This window comes from Spermophilus citellus (genome assembly GCF_964194105.1).
Source record: "Spermophilus citellus genome assembly, chromosome: 6".
Classification (NCBI taxonomy): domain Eukaryota; kingdom Metazoa; phylum Chordata; class Mammalia; order Rodentia; family Sciuridae; genus Spermophilus; species Spermophilus citellus.
In genome coordinates, this window is record NC_138187.1 from 104,094,618 (window position 1) to 104,117,607 (window position 22,990).

A 22,990-nucleotide genomic window follows, 5' to 3' on the forward strand; every position below is an offset into this window, starting at 1 on the left:
AAAGGGAAGTTGGAGATGTGTTTTGGATATATAACGAGGGGGTAAATCATGTAGGGCCTTGTTAAACTTTTTGAAGACTTTGACTTTTATGCCAAGAAAGATGAAATACTAGGAGAAGGTTTCAGCAGAGGAATAATGAGCCCAATTTATGTTTTTGTCTTTGCTCTGCTGCCATGTAGAAAATAAGAGTTGAGGGAAGGAGATAGGAGGACCAGAGAAGAGAGGTATCATAGCAATTCAGGTGCAAGATCTTAGTGACTAGGACCAGGGTGGTCAGAAAAGGTGTGTGAGACAGTTAGGTCTTGCACTACATACAACAGTTGATGGGAGTACAAGGCTCCAAAGATCACCACCAAGATGAGGACTGCTGACCCTCCACTACTGGATCAGACTGCTCTGCAGCAGTGAAAGTGAGGACAAGCACCTGTTTACAAATTTGTAACTTAAAACTTAAAGAATGGACACTTAATAAACATGAACATATGTGTATTGCAATAGGAATTAGGGTTCAGGAGACCAATGAGTAATTACAATTAGAAATGAATAATTTGCTTTAAAAGTGCAAACAGTGCATTTTTGGAACTATTCTAAACACTGCAAACATTTCAAAAAATAGCAAGGCCAAGTGGAAGGCTGGCCTTGAACAGGCTTCAACATTGCATCCACTGGAACACAAGCAAAATTGATAGTCTACTTTCTCAAGGAGACTAGGCAGTGGGTTTACTGAAACCTGAAGATTGAAAAGTGTGAGGACAGGACAGTAGGTAGAAGGAAAATTCCTCCAACAGTCGTCTTTCCATTTTACCAGTCACCTATGGAATTTTAATTAAAGCTCAGAAACACAGAGGAATTAGAACAGTGATAACTCCATGATATATTTAAAAACTTTCTTTACCCAGAAGCAAGATTTTATTCATTAAAAGAAATCCTAATATCTGAGATTCTTCATTCCTCTAGACAACAAAATATTAATTCTTACACACCAATCCATACACCAAGAGAATAAAAGGAAACCTTCATTAGCCAAATGCAACACAATATACACATAAACTAGTATACCATATTTTTGCACCTACTAATCATGTTTATCTAAGTAAATGTGATATTTTTCTCAAGGGGATTATGGTAAATATTATATGGGTGTTATGTTTTTCATAGTTTAAGTGTTTTAGAAAAGTAGTCATGAAGCACAAATTAGTTAAGGTTAGCTGTGAAAGGCATTACCATAACATGTCTAATATTGGTACTAAGTTTTAGTCTTCTCAGTCACATAAATTCACAACTAACGTTTCTTTATTTTTTGATGATTTTTTAAAACTTTCAGTGACCAAACTAGTTTTTTTTTCTCTTACTTCAACATGTCTGAAAATATATAAATGCTCAAGTAGAGTGAAGAACCTTATTTTTTTAGCAAATATTTAGGTGATTTTTATTAAAAAGGGTTTTAAAAAAATTTCTTTAAAACTTTGATTAACATCATTCTTTTGGAGTTTTCTTTCAAAGTGAGACATGATTATATAGAATTAGATTGAAAAAATATGATTGTTATCAGTATGAAAGATATTTTGGCATAAGAAATTTTAGAATTCTGATAGCTCCTGTACTTACGGAGCAACATATATGCATACATTCAACATGAAATTTAATACTGTTTCTCTTTTGGAACATGTGTTAGAAAACAGTGGCAAAAGGGATCTCAGAGGTCCTATTTCCAGAGGAACTTACTAAGCTCTCTTTTACAAGAGTGTAAATGTTTACCTAAGCAAGAAGGTGAAGTTCGTTATGCCCAATAAAGGACATTTTGCAGTGCTGGTTTACAGAAAACATTCAACAGACAGTGAATGTTTTACATGAAGTACAGTGCGTTGTTTGAAATTATTTGCTCATCTATACACTATGCTTAAAATAAACACTATCTGGGAGTATGCCAGACTTTTTTTCTACCTCCTTTATTCCACACCCTAGATTTTGTCACCTGCCAAAGTCAAGTAAATCTTATCTAAACAGTTGAGATAAGCACTGAGTTGTACCCAGTATGGTCAAATCAACAAACCTCTCCAAAACCAGAAATGAAATACAATATCTCTAGATTAAACAGTCTACAATGGCAATCATGTTTGCATTTAAAGATTTTATTCCAAAAGCATTACAGTCTTGGTATCCACTTTCTCCCCTGCCTAGACAAGAAGGCGACATACTGACTCAAACAAAATGCAGTTTGTTCTCTAACAATTTAACTTGTACAGCTCTTATAAACTAGGTCAATAGGTGTATGAAACCTGCTGACTTAATCAGTAACTTATGTCATTAATCTTGTATAAGCAAGTATGCTTGAGATGCGCCAGTGCTGGACTGTGTATCAGATTCTAGTTTTTTCCTACAGGAAAATCTTCCTTTATGTAGCCTAAGCTCAAAATTTTCAGAATCCTGGCCTTTCATTGTCTGTACCTTACAACAAACCCCACCATATTAAACTTCCTGAAAAAGATAATATAATATAAATGTATATAACTTTCTAAATTATAGAATACTAAAAGAATGCAGTTTTCTTCCTTGTAAGGACATACTGTATTTTAATTGTTCGCCAAGAAGTGTAAACTCTAACAAGGGAAGGAACTATGCATGTCAGATTACCAGTGTATCCCCAGGATTGAGAAGGATATCTGGCTGTGATTCACTTTGTGGCTGTTTGTTCAATGAATGAATGCATGATGTTTTCAAAAAGATATTGTTTTATTTGCAGATGAATATAAGTATTTTGTGATTATTGCCTTGGTTACTGATATTTAAAAGCAGCTTTCTGAAGTGAATTTATGTTTTTCCATAGTGAAATGGTTCTCTTTTAACTTCATACTGTTTGGGGCTGGAAATGTAGCTCAGAGGTAGAACCCTTGCCTAGGATATGCAAGGTCTTGGTTTAATCCAAAGCATCCAAAAGCAAAACAAAACCCATCATATTATTTTATTAACAAAATTTTTATTTCTATTTAACAAGGACTGGACACATGTCATTTTATCACTGTCATATTTTGAGGGGATACCTATCAGGTATTATTGACATTTGTGCATTTCTTATGTTAGAGAAATTCCTAGATTGCCTGATGACTTGAAAAAACCCATTTTCTCATTGTTCTTTAAGCAAATCTTCATGTGCTGTGGTTAAGCTTATACCACAGCTGAAAATTAGCCCACTTTGATATAGATGTATGATTTCAATGTTCTGCCTTTCTTTAATTTTTAAGGTTCAAACAATAATACAAAATGTACATTCTTATTATGTAATATATATTAAGTTTTATGAGACCAAATGTATGAGAGAATTAAGGGCCTTTCATTTTTGAGTTTCTTCTATGACAAACACCATATTGCACATGATAGAGGAATTACTTTTTTTTTTAAAGAGAGAGAGAGAATTTTTTAATATTTATTTTTTAGTTATTGGCAGACACAACATCTTTGTTTTTGTATGTGGTACTGAGGATTGAACCCGGGCCGCACGCATGCCAGGCGAGCACACTACCGCTTGGGCCACATCCCCAGCCCAAAAAGAATCACTTTTAATCTCTATAATTAATATTTGAGGGAGACAGTAATATTATCGTCAATATACCCATTTCCCCTATGAACAAACTAAGACTCAGAGGGCTTTCCAAGTCTCTTCAGGTGATGAACAGTGAGTTAGCCAGAGATTCATGTTTTCAATTCAGATTTGTCTGAATTCCAAAGCTCAAGTTTAAGTCTTAAGTAATTTTGGAGAAAACCATAACTTTTGAATTATTTTGATAGATTGAAAGTTATCAATAAACATGTTAGTGTATAGATTGGGGACTTAAAGTGGAAGGACACTAATAGAATTTAGAAGTCTTAGAAATATAAATGATAGGACTGGGTATTTAGCTAGAGCACTTGCCTAGCACTTGCCTAGCATGTGAGGTCCTATATTCAATCCCAAATACTGGAGGAAAAAAAAAAAGAAATATATGTTCTCTTTCTGTGTGTGTGTGTGTGTGTGTATATATATATATACACACACACACACACACACACACACATATAACTCATAAGATAGAAGAATGTATGGTATGTTTGCCATTTAATTTAGATGGTCTTTGGATAATCTGAAATTACTTGAAATATTTTTCAAGAGCTTATGTGTTTCACATGTAGATTAAGAATACCTCGCAATATGCCTTTTGGCAAAATTCCCAGTGTGGGCATGTTTGTGAGTGTGCTTAAAGACCCCATGCTTCCAAATGCTCAAGCATTCTTGGTGGTAAAATGCATAAAGAATGCAAATATAGTGTTTATGTTCATCATATTATCCAGTGTAAAATGTTCAGATGAATATGGTAGCAAGTGTCTTCCTCTAAGAAATGCTAGCTTTCATAAGTTGTTGCATGTGTTCACTATTATTTTCTTCCCTGAGGCAAATGAGGCTTCTTCCTCTAATAACACCTATCTTTTTCTTTTTACTTTACAATTCCTCTTTCTGTTATTAGATATTTATGCAAATAACACTGTTTGCAGTAGGTATTGAGAGAGGGATTACCAGGGATTGAACTCAGGGGCATTCGACCACTGAGCCACACCTCCAGCTCTATTTTGTATTTTATTTAGAGGCAGGATCTCACTGAGTTGCTTAGCACCTTGCTTTGCTGAGGTTGGCTTTGAACTCACGATCCTCCTGTCTAGCCTTCCTAGCCCCTGGGATTACAGGTATGATCACCACACCCAGCCACAGCAGGTATTTTTGCTCATGCCAGTGTTTGGCTTTTGCTTTCTCAGATGTTCCTGCCTTTGTGAATTTATGGGACCAAGAAGATAAAATTTGGTTCCTACTGTTTGTTTCTTCCTTAAGGTTATTTTGGCTTTTGCCTGAAGGCTCAGTAATGACTTAATTTTCATGTTTTCCCTTTATTGACTAAAGTATGCAAGGCACTCTAGGATGATCTAATCATCTCTAAGGCAAGATCACTTCTGTCCGGTTCTTTGAAGTCTCTTTGGAGTGACAGAACACATCTATACAAAGAAAAAAGAATATGTTAAGGATATGAGATGACTTATTTATTTTAAATGGTAGAATTGAGACGTACATGTGTCATGAGTGATTGTAGTTAGGGAGTGTTTTCAAGATTACTTGGGCTGGAACATGAAATTGCTATTTTGTTAGAGATAGCAGATTGCCCACATTAACAATTTTACATTTCGGTGTTCCTTTCATTCCAGGTGACTATGAGAAACTATCCTGGCTTATGACACATAAGTAGAAATCTGGAGAGAATTCTAATAATTAGTGCCCATTATTTTTTGTCACTTTGTCTTTTCTTCCTTTATTTTACCTAGAATTCAAACGTGACAAATAGAGCTATAGCATTTTCCCTCATGTTTTCCACATGAGGGAAAGAAAAACTTTTTCACCCCTGACTTAAAGTTGACTTATCTCAACTTCACTTAAATCACTTTCTCATTCTTTAACTTACAGATGAAAATAATTTTTAACTGATCAAATACATTTAACACTTTTTGTATTTTGCCAAGTGGGTTAATTACCAGGAATTGATTCCTATTTAGAATATCTTTATCAGTATACTTTAACTAGATGCTCATATCATTCCCTACAATAATCTTAGTCAAACTCCTAAATCCAGAAAGAGAGGTGGAGAATTGAGTTATAAACAAACATGAATGAATGACTTTTCTCCTCATCCAGACCCTGTGATCATCATTATACTTTCTAACAAACTCAAAGATATTGGAATTCATCTCTTATATCTGATTAATTCCATCAGAATTTAGATATATTCAGTTTTTATCATTGCTCTTGCACTTCTTTGTTTACCTATGTGAGTTTTCCTCAATATTATATTGTTTGGTTTTGTAAAACCCAGAAATAAGCACAAACTTAGCTAGTTTTTTTAAAAGAGAGAAGTATTTCTATTACTAGATAAAGATTAGAAGATAGGCAGAAAAAAAATATTTCTATTGTGGTCTGTCTTCTAACTTCAGAGACCCTGAACGTTTTTAAGATTAGTTTTTATTTTTGAGAGTGAAAGGATGCAGAGAGATGATCAAAGACAGGGCATCTGGCTGGGCTAGAGTGTGAATCAAGTGCTGTATATTTGGCAGAAATAGGCCAGAGGAAGTATGTGACTGTAGTTTTTCTTTCTCAACTCACTGCAATCTATTCTTAAGAGTTAGTCAATTTTTATATTTTGTTTTGTTTTGTTTTGTGTTCTAAGGCTCCTATTATTTGATTGTTGATCTTCCCGAATCGTTCTAATTTTCTTAATGTTTTCCTTCTTGATCTACTTTTGGGAAAATTCTCTCACATTTTTTTTTTCAAAACTTCTAATGAGTTTTTCTATTCTATGTTTTATGTTGAAAGAACACTTTAGTCCAATAAGGGAGTTGTTGCAATAATCCTGGCAATAGGAAAATCTGGGAACAGGGGCGTAGTGGTGGCATGTTGAAGTGAAGTCATATTCTAGAGATGTTTGGAACATGGAGTCAATGGGATTCATTACGTGTTGGGTGTGGAATATAAGAGAATGAAAGGAGTTAAGGATGCCTTATCTAAACAGTTGGAGACTCCATCGTGGGAGCCAGGAGGAGGTGGGCAGAGTAGGTGTAACTGTTAGACATCCAGTGGGAATTTTAAGAAAACCGTTGGTTTTGCAAGTCAGCAGTTAAGGAAAAGATATTTAACAAAGTGTGGGATAATTTCATACCTAGCATTTAACTAGGTGAGACCATCAACACACTGGGTTATGTTGTGAGTTGAGAAGAAGCGCCAGGATGGAGCCTTAGGACACTATAAGAAGTTGGAGAGAGAAGAAGCCAGCAAAGGAGACTGAGGAGTAGGGAACATTATTTAGCAGGAGGAAGATAGCAGTATCTGGGAGGACAAATTAAGCCATAATATCAAGAAGAAGGAATTTCTAATTTTGTCCAATCCTTCAGAGAAATGTGCATTTAGATTTCACAATATCTTAATCATTGCTGACTCAGTAATCAGGAGGAAAACTTTGGGATAGAATTAAGAAGTAATTTGGCTCTTGTGTATTAGGCTGCTTGTAAACATCGTTGTGGTTGTAGTCAGGTGCCCATCAGCAGATGAATAGATTTTAAGAATGTGATATATATACACAATGGAGTTTTACTGAGCCATCAAGAAGAATGAAATTATGGGATTTGCTAGTAAGTGGGTGGAAATTGAGAATATTATGCTAGGTGAAATCTACCAGACTCAGAAAATCAGGGGTTGAATGTTTTCTCTAATATGAGGAAGCTAGAGCAAAATAAGTGAAAAAAGGCGGGGGGCAGGGTAGGGAATCAAATATCATAATGGCATAGGGAAGATCAGTGGAGTAGAAAGAGATCATGAGGGAAGGATAAGGGACAGGGAAAGGGGAGGAAATATGGAATGAGCTTAACAAAATCATGCTATGTGCATATATAAATATATCACAGGGAATTCCACCTTTGTGTATAAGTAAAAAGCACCAATCAAAAATAAATAAACAATCAAAAGGAAGAAAAAAAGTAATTGACAGGGAGAAATGTAGAAAGACAGCAAGGACTAAAGATACTTTGTAGGAGGGGGAGGAATTTTATGCTCTTTTGCAGCTTGTGTATGTGTGTATGTGTGTGTGTGTGTGTGGGTGGTGGTGGTGGTGGTGGTGGTGGTGGTAGTTGTTTCTAACATCCTGGCAGAGGAATCACGTAGATCTGACCTTCATTTGTCTGTTCTTGCTTAATAGTTTATAAATTGATGAGAAGCCATGAGTGCTTGTGTAGAGCTCTTTGGCATTATCTGGGTGCATTGTGTCTTGGGTAACCACCAGTGTCTTTATCTTGTGGTCTTTCCTCTTGGGCTAGTGAAATTCCCTGGAGACATCCAGTTTCTGGCCTGGGAATTAAATGTCAGTCATACTGTATTCTTAACCCCTCAGGGGTCAAGGGGCTGGTGAAAGTGGGGACTTCTGTATTCAACATGCAGGACAACATATGGTCTCTGTGTTTTTAGAATGGTACCCTGTTCTACAACCATGGCTCCCTGTTCTACAACCATGGCTTTGTCCCAAGACTTTGTTTAATTTCTCAAGAAAATCAACCTGATAGGTGGGAGATGTTTTCAGAATGGAGATGTAACTGACTGGTAATTTTCATCCAGTGCTCCTTACCTCTAGTTCTCCTTCCCTTAGCCTTAGCTGGGCAGGTAGCTACCATCAGTGCTTTGCCTTTTGTATTGTTTCTCAGCTTTTCCAGTGTCAGGTATGGATAGATCATTTTTTTTAAGTTGTAGGTGGACAGAATGCCTTTATTTTTATTTATTTTATTTTTATGTGGTGCTGAGTATAAAACCCAGTGCCTCACCCGTGCTAGATGAGCACTCTACCACTGAGCCACAACCTCAGCTCCCAGATATACCATCTTAAGGTTTACTAAATCAGGTAGAGTTAGGTTTCTTTTTTTTTTTTTTTTTGGCTTTTGTTTTCCTTTTTCTTTCTTCCAGTTCTTATAAATTTATCTTTTTTAAAAGTCATAGTTTTATGGCTTTTTTTTTCTCTCTGTAGGAGAGAATAAAATTAGATGCATGTATTAACTGTGTTATTTTTTTTTTTTAAAGAGAGAGTGAGAGGGGGGAGAGAGAGAGAGAGAGAGAGAGAGAGAGAGAGAGAGAGAGAGAGAGAGAGAGAGAGAATTTTTTTTTTAATATTTATTTTTTAGTTCTCGGCAGACACAACATCTTTGTTGGTATGTGGTGCTGAGGATCGAACCCGGGCCGCACCCATGCCAGGTGAGCGTGCTACCGCTTGAGCCACATCCCCAGCCCTTAACTCTGTTATTTTAACCAGAGATGTTTCCTACCAATATGTGTATATCTCAGTTCAAATCAAATGAAGCCCTCTGGATGTTAGGTGATGCTATTAAGATTTAAACTATTATTCCTTCCCTTCCAAACTGTCATTTTCAGGATCTTTTCCACTTCAGAACTTCATTTTTTCACATCCTGCTTGCATAAGCTCTGCCTTCAACTTATATTATACTGTAATCATTTGTTGATGTATCCACATCACTATATTGTGAGCTCTTATAGATGGGGAGCATATAATCTCCAGCTCCCCAAAGTGTTTTTTAATAGGACATTTATGAAAAAAATAATAATTTTCAGATTAATCAAATAGCCGCTACCCCCTCCACCATCATAAAGGTGAAAGTTTCTAATGCACTGAAACATACAGTGAAATAGAATTTAACTTCACATATGTCCTCCTTTTCCCTGATTTTATAGTCTAAAAGGTCTAAAGCTGTTTAGAGTTCCTTGAGGAGGTCTCTCAGACAACTTTGGCTCCCAGTGGCTAGGGTAAGATAATAAACCTGGACCATGTCAAATGAGAGGATGTTTCTGATCCCTACTACTTAAAATGGGTTTCTGTTCAAACAAAAATCTTTGCTTCTCAGCAATTTGCAAGTTAACTTTGCAATTTGCAAATCTCAGCAATTTGCAAGTTAACTTCATGTTAACTTTCCTTTTGACTTCCAGATTCCAAAATGGGGGAAAGGTGGTTTCTCTACGCCATCATATTCTTTATCATCATATTCTTTATTTTTCAGTGAGAAGAGGGCATGGACTGTAAATGTAGGCTCTAGGTTATGCAGAGAATAAGTCTTGGGAGACAGTTGACTTCAGACCCCACTATGTCTCACTGCCTTTTAGTCCTGTCCATATGTATGACATGACACATTATTATCTGTGTGTTTAGCTTCTGCTAATGCCACTTCTCTTCCCACATGCCATAGCCAAAATCAGTATTGATGGTTTTGCTGTGGGTTCTTGTTTAGTCTCCCATGTTACTATCAGTACAAGAAAAATTGTCGTTCTTTTTGCAGAGATTATTTCCATCCTGGTTCGTCTAAAACCTCTTAATCAAGATTCATGTTAGGATAATATTAGAACATTTTCTGTATAGAAATATGAGAGGGACCATAATAATAATATAATAGTAAACATCTCCTGAGCATTTGCTTTGTGTGTGGCACTGTTTCTGGACATTTTACTTGTTTTTTTTTTTTTTTTTTTTTTTAATTTGTTGGCTTTGTTTTCATTTTCTTTGAGATGTGCTTCACACTCCCAGGCTCAAATGATCCTTCCACCTCAGCTTCTTGAATTCTGGAAGTACAGACATGTGTCTGGCTTTATTTGTATTACTCAATCTCCTGCCAGAACCCTGTAGAGTACATGATCTTATTAAGTCTGTTTAGCAGAGGAGAAAATTCAGAAGTTGTATGTTATGCAGAAAATAAGTCCTGGAGCCAATTGACTTCAGGCCCCAGTATCTTAGTGCCTTCTAGTTCTGTCCATCAGATGATGGTGTGACATGGCATTATTATCTTTGTGCTCTGTGTTTTTGAACTCCGATGACTGCCAGAGTGAAGTTATTTGTTTATGAAGGGATAATCTGATTGGTGTCCAGGAATGCTCAGTTTGTCCAGTAATATTAAGGTTAAAGTTAATTTTCAGGAGTTACTTACCTCAGTCTATTTCAAGCTTTCCATAACCAAGGAAAATCTTTTTCCAAGGCTCTTCTATATCAGGTTCTTCTATATACAATCATGCAATTGTAATAGAAGGGTCTGTCCACATTATCTTATGTGCATCTACACATCTATTGTATCTCATTTCATCTCTATGGCAATTAGTAATTTTGGATGATTTGATTGGCTAGGCCTATATGAGAAGCCCACTTTCCTGACTAGTACATTTCTATCCACTGAGTCCTGATATTTTTTTGTGTCCTCTGTCAAAATAGGGCCTAGAAGGAAAGTAAAGACATTTATATTAAATAAAATCATTACAGGTTGGAGAGAAAGAGAGAATCACAAGTTGGAACTTGAAGTCTAAGGGACAAAGAGCCACAGGTCAACAACATGGTGTGGTGGTTAACCTCTTGGTCCCCAAATATCCCCACCTCTTGTTATTTGTGCCTGTGCGTAATTCCTTCCCTGTGTGTTAACTGGACTTTGTGACTTAAAATGAATATAATATAATGTAATATAACAGAGGTGACAGGTTATAACCACCAAGATTAGTTTACATAAAGATGAGGGTCTGTCTTGTGTTCCCTTTCTCTCTCACTCTAAAAACTGCCTTGTCTTGAGCAGTCCTGTGGAGAAAACCATCTGGGCCACATGGTTTTCCAACCAGTAGGGAGGGATAAGATGCTGAGGCTCTCAGCCTGCAGAACTCAGTCCCCAAAGAGTGAGCTTAGAGGTCCTCCTACAGAGACTTCAGATGAGAATATGGCTCTGGCCAACACATATGTGACTGCAGTTTTTTTTTTTTTTTTTTTTTTTTTTTTTTTTTTTTTTTTTTAATGGGAAACCTTAAGGCAGAGACCCTCAGCTAAGCTGACCTACAAAGAACTTTGAGATGATAAATGTATTTCTAAGGTTTAGTGTAGCTTATTTTGCAAAAATGAATAAATAATAAATCTGACAATAAATACCGTGAGATTTTCTAGTTGGCAGTAGGGTCTTTTTATCCACTTTAGCAAATCACATAGGAAGGATTAAGGTAGGGGACTGCAGTGACTGGGGTAGCATTCAGGGCTGGTGGAAGGAAGGGACCATCTATGCATCTTGGAAACTGTTCCAGTCCTATCCCATCCAGTAGATCCCTGAGTAAAAACAAACAAACAAAAAGAACCCATAAAAGTTGGAGAAAGTCAGGCACTAGCAGGTTCAATGGTTTAAGATGTTGCATTCAACAAGAATGTGTATCACATCATGTTGAAAATTAAATCGAGCTACTTCAGCTGGATACTGAAATATGTATGTTTTGCAAAGTTGTCTAATAATTTGTGTTTTGTTTGAAAACAATTTCTTTTAAGGCAAGTTCTTAAAATATGATTCTTTTCTTTCTGTGCAGTTGTTTGTAAGCACAGAGACAGGAATGTCATGCAGACATTCAGGCAGATATATTGCTTTGCTTTCTGATCTGGTTGTGATATATCATCTTAGTAGGTTTGAATGAGACACCTGTCCCATGTTTCTGGTGCTGAAGAAGGCAGCTAGGGAAGAGGACATGGTGATTGCAAGACCAAATGGCAGGGAATGAACAACAGATTATCATCTGCTTGTGTATAATGTCATGTGTCTAGTGTAATATTGTTTCCTACCTTGATCTATAGTCCTTGGTTGATTTAATTGCTCTTTCCTTAATTCATTTTATATTCTATAATATCTTAACATTAAGAAAAAAGGGATTTTTTTCTATTGGACATTTTATTTTGAGGCATATTTTATATTTTAGGTTAACTATTCAAGTTCCAAAATGAACTTTTTCACTCTTCCTTTTATACCACTATTGTTTAATAATAATGGCTTTGGGTCTTACTGAACTCATGCCTGTGGAGTTCATGAAGGGAAGAGCTATTTTTGCACTTCACTTTTGATTTTTAAAAGCAAATGTTTAATCCTGAACCTAATTTTAATCTAGCACATTTCCGGTTCTGACTCTAGTTTCTAACCAGTGTATTAAAAAATAATACACATTTTAAACTTAATTATACAAATGATGCTAAGGCTTTTTGAATTATGCTTCTCTCAATAACTATCTATTTTCTCCATACGATAAACATATACTATAAACAAAAGTTATATCTCACCTAAGAAAGTCTCAGAGAAGCTTAGTGTCTTGATTAAAGAAACACAGCCTGTTGTATGAGAACCTGAAAGAGTAGTGTTCTATTTCTCAACATTTATCACGTCATCAGTATTTTATAAAATTTTAGGCTAAAAATAAAATTTCTATCCATCTTAGTCTGGAGTGATTATTAACACATGGTAATTTATAAGCTGCTTAAAGAAGACGTTAACACCTCTACTAATTTTAGTTAGTTAGCACATTTGAGAAATGAATACTCTTAATGTGCATAAAGGGCCAATGTTACCTTTTAATGCCTCCTGTTTTCTTTGCATCCTTCTACATAAAAACAGAACAGATGCTTCCTGCTTCCTGGTTAAATCTGAATATATATAAATATATAATATACATTTATGCATATATATTTGAAAAATAATTAAAAGCAAATTATGGACTTGTTTGTAGGCTGAGAAGAAGTGGCAATGACGTGACACCGAGACAATGATGGGTGTTCCTGAAATGTTTTAATGAGAAGGAAATAGATGTGAAATAGATGTGGCTTCTAATCTGAACTATAATCACAGTAGCACTTTGTTGAATATTAGAGGATAAAATAATCTGAATTAAATATCACTGAATATCCTGAATTCCAGGCTTATTTATGTTCTAAAGTCTAGTCTTCACTTAATAGTTTAAAGGCTTGATAATTATGTGGTAGTGTACAGTGAACAACACCTAACAGCCATATGTCAGGTTGTACATTTGGTTCTAATATTTCATCATTCAGGTAAAAGTGCATCCCTCACTAGAAACAGTTGGATTTTTTTTTTCTCTTTGATCCATGAGGGAACTGAAACACAACTAGAAATAAACAGAAAATTGTTCAACTTTGAATTTGGTAATAAGGCTTATTAGAGTCCAGAGGATCTCCTAAGAGTTGAAGTTGGGTGAAAAACATTTCACATGAAAAAAGAAATTAGCCAACCACACACCAGACTTTTAATTATTGTTATTGCCTTTGGTTGCCATGAATACCCAAGATCAAAACTTTGCTAATGTTTTCTGTTATTCACCCCCCAATACACAATCTAAAAATTATTAAATAACTTATTTGAAGTAATGTAGCAGCAAATAAAATTTAAATTTAAACACAGTTTAGTTCAATTCCATGTTCTACATTCTTTTTACATCAGTGAACTATACCTCATAGAAATAGTATTCCTTTTTGAGCCATTAATATCTTGATATAATTGCAATACTCAAATGTTTAACTCCCTAAACCAGGCTGAAATTTTGGACCTGCAAATGAGAATTATTTGAATCTTTTACCACCTTTTATATTTGTGTGTGTGTGTGTGTGTGTGTGTGTGTGTGTGTGTGTGTATTTGTTTATTTTGTGTGTGGTGGTGGTAGGTTTGCTGGGGATTTAACCCAGGGCCTCTCATGTGAGAGGTGAGCAAAACCTGCACCTCCAACCATATATATGTGTATATGTGTGTGTGTGTGTGTGTGTGTGTGTGTGTGTATTTTTTTTTTCCATTAGTGTGATTGTAACTAGAAATCTGATTGGAGTTTTCTCAGCTGTCTGCAGACTTTCAGGACTTGAAAATTAAGCACATTCCCACCCCATAGCTCTAATCTCAACTTATTATTTTGCAATTAACTGTTAACATTTCTAGTAAACTAGTATAATCCTTGATGTATAGGAAACACTTGACATTTGCTGAAAACTTTGGTGAATGCATTATCTAATTTCCTTCATTTTAAAGCTGACCTACAAAGAACTTTGAGATGATAAATGTATTCTTAATTCTCAATTGAAAATGCACCACCTACCTAATCACTGGTTTAAGGTGGGGAGTAGTAGAAGACATTACAATCTAGTAACATTAATTTTAATCTATGTATTCTGAAATGTTCACAGATGCTTTTTAAATTGGGGAAGTCTGGCACTTCAATAACCTTAATCTTTCTCAAATTACATATTTTTATCTGTTTCCTTCCTAGAACTCTCATTTCTGTGTCCATTCATCTCTGGGAAGCTAATTTTCCTTTCTTTTCAGCTATATAAGGATGACTATATTGTATCCTTAACACTGCTGATGCCTATTGGAATTGAGTTAGCATCTCTCAAATATGAAGCAAACTAAGAGAAAATTGTGTGGAGAAATAGTAATTGTGTGGAAAAATCTCCAGTGAGATTTTCTGTGCATAAATAAAAAATGAAGTTTCATGGGTTAGGATTTTTTGAAAAGTCGTTTAGGAACATATGACATTTAAAATTTTTTTTGTAGGTACATAACATTTCATGAGAGAAAAAGATATGAAATCTCAGCATTTTTACAAGTTTAATATGCAGAAAACTTGTAGTGATAATAGTATGTTTTTAAAAATGATGGATAGTCCAATGACAAACATCTTTTATGAGTTTTGTTTAAATATGAATGATATATTGTTGTGTAGTTTTTCCATGTTCTAAGGATGAAATCTTAAACTAAATTGACCATTGACATTTCCTTCATAATTTTCCAACCAATCTCTCACTATGTCACTAAAGGAATACAGAAAATTACTGGACTATTACCTAGATAATGGATTCTCAAGCCAGAAATTTTGTTTCACTTAGCATTTTTTTTAGCTGTAGACCCTGCATAAATCTAGAGAAGATAATTCCATACATGAGTTTGCTGTCTTTATTAGCTTTGTTTTGTTTTGTTTTGCATTTTGTTATATATTTCCCCAACAAAAATTACTAGTTAATCTCTTTAATTTTTCAAGTATAGTCACATTTAGTTGGACTACATATTTGCTACATTGAAACATTAAACAGTTTGTGCTATGCCTGACAAGGTCTAAGGAATAAGAAGATTCGTATGAGAATTGTAAATTCTTATATTTATATTGGAGGCCTACTTTTTATATTGAGATAGTGGCTTATTATTAGGGTGGAAGTATCATATTCTACTTGGTATAATTGTTGGTGAATCTGGGCTCTGTTCCCAGAAATGCTAAATTACCTTGGTTAGATTTCTCATCCATTCTGTTCTTCCATTTCCCACTTTTATTTCTTAATTCTTTCTTGGAATTTTGCCAGAGTCAACTGGGAAATGTCTCGTGTGTACTTTAAGCTTTGAGAGAAGAAACATGGTAAAATGCCTCAGTTATCAAAATAAATATATCCAATTTGTGATTATCCACATTATAATTTTTCTCTTGGAAATCTTTAATCCTTCAAGAGGTTCCCTGGCTACTTGGCAGAAATCCATCTGGGCAAATGTAATGTCTTTCTAGCTAATGTGTATGTGGGAAATGCAGAATGATTTTGGTTAATCTATGCTTAAACCAAGTAATAGGCCACATGTACCCCCCAAATACACCACAATACTTCCGGGCCAAGAAATGCATTTAAAGAATATATTCTTGGTTTCCTGATTGTCTATTCTGCTTCTTCCTTGTATAATCATGGGTAGTTTTTATTTATTCTTTGATGCTTTTAAAATTATTTATTTTTATTAGTCCTTTTTAGTTAAACATAACATTAGGATTCATTTGGGCATTATTATAAAAGAATGGAATAAAATTTTCTCTACATGAGTCCCCAGCATTTCCTCTTTCCTCTTCCTCCTCCCTCCCTATTTCCTTCATTGTACTCTACTTGATCTATTTGCTGTTTACTTATAGTTTTTTATTATTATTATTCATGGAGGTATATTCACATATGTTAGGTCAGATTCACTCCACTGATGTTCCCTTATTCTGTCCCTCCTCCCTCCCCCACAATTCCCCTCCTTCACTGATCTTTCTTCGGTTTTGATGGAATCATGGTTTGCTGTATTTTAAGAAAAGATTTTTAATGATGAATCTGCACTAATTTCAATACCAATATCATTGTCCTTTTTTAAAAAAATAGTTTTTAGTTGTCAATAGATCTTTATTGTATTTATTTATATGTGGTGCTGAGAATCGGACTCAGTGCTTCACATATGCTAGGCCAGCACTCTACCACTGCGCCACAACCTCATCCCTCATTGTCCTTTGATTATAACAATTCAAGGAATTATAACAGGAAATACATCTATTTTTTCTATACCATGTCTGTCAGTTTAGTGATTAGATTTACCCATTGTGCAAGGTTTTAGGTAAATTGGCAAGTATAAATATTTATTGGTACAAAACTAGGACATAGCAGTTTTAGGAATGATTTATCCATTTCTGGTACTAAGCAGAGATTTTTCAAATTTATTCAGATGGACAATGAAAGACAGCTTCTCTCTGATCTTTGACTGGGCCATATTCATTTTAGTATTTGAGGAACAAGTGAAAGCCTTAACATTTGACATCTGGACCATTGAAATTCTTGAAACATGGTCTCTGGAGTGGGATAAGTGGAAGCATTGAAATAAGCCCTCTGACTGCTTCAGTGAACTTTATTGCCTGAGCTGGCCAAACATCTTTTCACAGCAGGCTTATGGCAATTTATATTCTTTTCCTTTGTCTTTTTTTTCCCCCACAGCTGTTGTGAACTTGGACAACTCAGTGGTTGATCTGGAGACTCTTCAAGCTCTCTATGAGAATGTGAGTAATAGAAGGAATTTTATGTGTGAGTATATGAAGCATATATAATACATGTCTGCACATGTGGGCTGGTTGTGTTAAGTGTCCTTTAAGGAAATTTGATCTGGGAGCAGTGAGTTTATGTAAGTGGCAGTTTGTTACAGTACTTTCTAGGAGCATATTATGAAAATGTGTGATCTTATGGTTTTAAAGATTGTGATTCAAAACATGTTACTTATGAGATCACTCATTTCCTCTTCTGAAATAATAGTCAATGCTTATACAGGAGCTAATTTAGGTTAACAATAATTCTGTGCCCTTTACACACACAATGTTAAAATTTAAAAATATTTAATTGACAAAGTTCATGTAGAGTATGGTGATTTAAATATACATATGCATTATATAATGGTTACCAGAATCATATTAGCACATCTTTTACTGTACAATAGGTCCCCAGAACTTAGTCACTTTATAACTGAAAGTTTATACCTTTTTAGCCAAAAAATATTACCCTTTTTTGCTGACTTCTCCACCCCTGTGCAACTATTGTTATACTGCTACTTCTATGCGTTCCAGTTTTATAGATTGTCTTTCATGTCTGGCTTATTTCACTTAGCATAATATTCATGAGTTTCTTCTGTGTTTTTGCAAATGGCAAGATTTCTTTAATGGCTTAATAAAATTATGTTACATATATGTACAATAATTTCCTTATCCATTTATCAATGTCACTTAGCTTGTTCTCGTATTTTGGCTAATGTGAATAATGTTGCAGTTAATACAGGGGTGTAGCTATTTATTCTACATACTAGTTCATTTCCTTTAGATACATACAAAGAAGTGAAATTGCTGGACAAAATATAAGTTCTGTTTTTGTTTGTTCAAGAACCTCCATGTTGTTTTCCTAATGACTGTACCCGCTTATATTCCCACCAATAGTGTACAAGAGTTGCCTTTATTTTCACATTTTCATCATCCTAAGCATTATCTCATTGTGGTTTTGATTTGCATCTCCCTAATGATCTATAGGCAGGTGCTCTAATTATATCTAATTATCCATACACATTAGAAAAAGACACAGGTTAAATGACTTCACAAGGTCACACAGCTAATATGTACCCACAATTTACTTCACCAAGTGGCAGCACATTTTAGCTTTTCTTGTGTATAGCTCTTTTCCTTAAAAAGTGGCAAGGAAATAAGGTATTAGAGGTAAATAACCCACAGCATGATAATCAGTGACTTTTTTAGAAGTACAGTCTCTGTAATCATATAGTATAAAATGGTTTTAGCAAAGATATGGCATTAACTATATTGCTCTATGGAATAAGAAAGCAATGTCCATTTCAGTCTTTTTTATAATATTTAGGAAAATGTCTCAGTGTGATCCTATTTTGTCTTGAATTGTCTATGATTCATTTTTCAATTTTTTTTCTGCTATTGCCTATAATCTTCTTGATATTTAAGGCTTTATGCTCTTTTGCATTCTTGACTTTTCTGTCTCAAGTTAAAAGAATTCCTGGCTCTTGGAGATACACATGATGGACAGGATATAGGTGGTTTTCTCTGACCACTACATTGAGGAATGTATATTCAACCTCCTTGTCCATTCCTGAATTTGTTCCCTTTAAAACATATGTATGTAGGGTCTTCCTTGTGAAATTGAGATCTTTGGAAGAGAATATTTCTCATGGTGCATTGTATAGTCATCAATCAAGCACAGAGTAGTTACCTATAAAGCACTGTGAGCATATGTGTTCAGTGAGACCCAGTCATGGAAAAGGACTGAGATAACTATCAGATAGTTATCAGCTCTAAAAACTGAAAAAAAAAAAAAAGAAAACAATCATGTATTCAGTATATTAGTGTTCCAGTGAAATGAGTATTTAAAACAACCATTTGGAGGTACAGAGTTTCTATTTTGTGGGCCATATGGAAAAAGTGAAGAAATACTATAAGAAAGTAATTTCTAATGCAGATCATAATGAGCTAAGATGTTGAATGTTGTGTGCATCTATCTATCCTGCATATACATTATATATATGTGAATAAATGTCTTATTTAAACCTGGCATATCCATGTGTATAAATATATACTGAAAATCATTATAGAACATTGAGGACAAGTATATTTATAAATATGTTTATTTTATTCTGATTTAGAATATTTTATTTAGTAGTTTTTAACTTTTTAAAGTAATTTAATTTCACAAAATATAAATTTCTGACTCACGACAAGCTCTGTAGCTACTTAGAATGCATCTAAGTTCTTCAAGAAAACCTTTTCAGTGCAAATTTTTTTTAAGTTTTATTGTAAGAGGCAATTTATAATTATATATATTTATGAAGTAAAAAATAATGTTGATTTGTGAATAAAATATAGAATAATTATATCAAGCTAATTAATATAACCATCATCTCAAATACTTTTTTGTGGTAAGAACATTAGAAATGTAGTCTCTTAGCTTGCTCACTCGCATGCTTTCTCATATGTGTGTGTGTGTGTGTGTGTGTGTGTGTGTGTGTGTGTGTGTGTGTGTTGGTACTGGGGATTGAACCCAGGAGTGCTTAACCACTGAGCCACATCCCCAGCCCTTTTTTATATTTTATTTAGAAGAAGTGTCTCATTAAGTTGCTTAGGGCTTGCTAAGTTCCTGAGGCTGGCTTTGAAATAGTGATCCTCCTGCCTCAGCCTCCTGAGCTGCTGGGATTACAAGCATGAGCCACTTCTTAGCAATGTTTAAATGTACAGTATTTTTTACTATATTTTTCACAGTGTATAATATATCTAAAAGGATCTTATTACTCCTGTTTAAATGAGTCTTTGCATTTTCTGATCATCATCTTCACATTATCCCCACAATGCTGTACTGGCAATTACCATTCTACTTTCTACTTCTTTGAGTTCTCAGATTCCACATACAAATAATAGCAGCAGCATTTTTCTTCTTGTGCCTGTCTTATTTCACTTACTTAGGATAACGTTGTTCAGTTTCATCCGTTTTGTTTTAAATGAAAAAAATTCTTTGAAGACTGAGTAGTATTCACTGTGTATATGTACCACATTTTCTTTTTTGTTTCATTGGGAGAACTTAGGCTGATTTTTTTTTTTTCCTTTTTGTGAATACTGCTGCAGTGAACATGGGTACCAATATCTCCTCAACATGATGATTTCAAATCTTTTGGGTATATAAACAAAAGTAGGATATCTGGACCATATGGTAATTCTATTTCTAGTTTTTTGTTGGTGTTTGTGTTTTGTTGTTTTGGGGATTGAAGCTACAGCCTGGGTACCTGCTAGGCAAACACTCCACCACTGACACCATCAGCTCTGTTTTTAGTTTTATCAAGGAACATCCATGCAAGTTTTCCATATTGGTTGTAATAATTTATATACCCACCAACAGTGTATAGGAGTTCCCTTTTTTCTATGTCCCCACTAACAGATTTTTTATTTTGGTTTTTAAAATCATAGCTGTTCTGACAACTGTGAAGTGATCCACCTTGTGGTTTAAGTTTGCATTTCTCTAATGATGAGTGGTGTTTGGGATAAATTTGATGGCCTTTTGTTTCTCCTTTTTGGGGAAGAAGATCCCTTGCCCATTGTTTTAGTTGGATTTTTTTCTCTTTCTATAAAGTTCTGTCTATATTTTAGCTAATAAATATTCCTCTTTCCACATTTTATGTTTTTGATGTTAGAATTTATATCACTTCATAATATGTATCTGTTGAAAATTTATATTAACTACAATTGTTATTAATAGTTCTAGCTTGGTTGGCAGAGGTTTTTATTTTTTCTTAGCACTGTGAGTATAAATACCAGGTATTTCATACCAGGTATAAATACTAAGAAAGGTATAGCTCAATAACATGGTATTTCCATTTCTCATCTTTTGAGGAACTTCCATACTGATTTCCATACTGACTGCACCAATTTACATTCCCACCAATGGTGAATAAAGGTTCCTTTTTCCCTGCATCCTTGCCAGCACTTTATCATCATTTGTATTCTTGATGATTGCCATTCTGACTAGAGTGAAATGGAATCTCCATGTAGTTTTTGATTTGCATTTTCTTGGTGGTTAAAGATATTGGGCATTTTTTCATATAATTGTTGGGCATTTTAAATTCTTCTTTTGAGAAATTTCCATTTAGTTTATTTGCACATGTATTGAATGGGTTATTTGTGGGCTTGGTGTTGATTATTTTTGTTCTTTATACATTCTGGATTTGAATTCTCCATCAGAAAAGAAGCTGCCAGAGATTTTCTCCTATTGTGTAGTCCATCTCTACACACTACTACTACTCCTCTACATTTCCTTTTCTATGTGGAAGCTTTCTAAATTTTGCTGTTCTGTTTATCAATTCTTGCCATTATTTACTGAGCTGTAGGAGTACTAGTCCAGAAGTTGTCCTGTGCTTACATGTTCAAGTGTTTCCCATGTTTTATTTGAGCTTTTGCAAAGTTTCTGGTGCTATATCTTGGTCTTTGATTCATTTTGAATTGACTTTTGTACAGGATGAAAGAGGCATCTAGTTTTATTTTTCTACATTGTGAATATCCATTTTTCCCAGTATCATTGGATAAATGGTACATTATTTTCGCCAGTGTATATTTTTGGCACCTTTGTCAAGAATCAGATGACTGTGACTGTGTAGGATTGGCTTCTACCTATTCTATTCCATTTATTTACAGTCTGTTTATATACTAGTACAATGCTATTTTTTTATTATGGCTTTATACTATAATTTGGAATCAGGTATTATTATGATATTTCCAGCATTATTGTTCTTCTTCTTTTTTTTTTGGCTCAAGATTGTTTTGTCTAATCTGTGTCTTTTGTTTTTTCATATGAATTTTAGTTTTGTTTTATTTTTCTAGCTCTTTAGAATAATATCATTGGCGTGTAGATGGAGAATACATTGAATCTATAAATTGCTTTTGGTGATATAGCCATTTTAATAATATTAATTCTGCCAATCCATGAACATGTGAGGTCTTTTCATCTTTTAGTATCTTTTTCTATTTCTTTTTCTGGCATTCTGTAATTTTCTCTGTAGAGGTCTTTCACCTCCTTGGTTAGGTTAATTCCTAGATACATTTTAAGCGCTCATGAATGGAATTGTTTTCCTGGTTCCTTTAGCAGCAGGTTGATAATTGGTGTATGGGAAAGCTATTGATTTTATATCCTGCTCTTTTGTTAACTGTGTTTATCAGATCTAGAAGTTGTTTGGTGGAACCTTTAAGAAGGTCTTTAAAATATTGGAGCATATCAGTGGTAAACAGAGAAAATTCAATTTTTTTGCTTTCCTGTTTGTATCCCTTTTATTTCTTTCTCTTGCCTAATTGATCTGGCTAAATTTTTTAAATGCTATAATGAACAGGAGGACTGATTCTTGATCTTAGAGGAAATTCTTTCAGTTTTGCCCTCTTCAGCTAACCTTAGAAAGAGGTTAGCTTTGGCTTTGTCACAAAAGACCTTTGTTGTGTTGAAATAAGTTTTTTCTATTCCTACTTTCTTTAGGGTTTTTATCTTAAAGCAATTTTGAATTTCATTAAATGCTTTTTTGCATGTATTGAAATGATCATGTGATTTTTGTTATTGATATTTTTTAGTAGGGTGTATTACATTTATTGATTTTTGTATGTTGGACCACTCTTTTATTCTGGAATAAAAGTAACCTGATTGTAATGTGTGATCTTTTTAATGTATTGTTGAGTTTGGTTTTCAAGTATTTTATTAATGATCTTTAAATGTGTGTTCATCAAGGATATTACTCTAAT

At 34.4% G+C, this 22,990-nt stretch overlaps 1 protein-coding gene across 1 annotated transcript in view; it reads left to right on the plus strand.

Moving 5' to 3' along the window:
• The window catches only part of FMN2 (formin 2), a 372,575-nt gene that overhangs the window by 166,379 nt on the left and 183,206 nt on the right, over positions 1-22,990 (plus strand). The window contains exon 8 of the mRNA XM_081299099.1: positions 17,163-17,224. Within this exon, the coding sequence (XP_081155225.1) occupies positions 17,163-17,224 (62 nt within the window). The remainder of the gene's footprint in view (positions 1-17,162; positions 17,225-22,990) is intronic.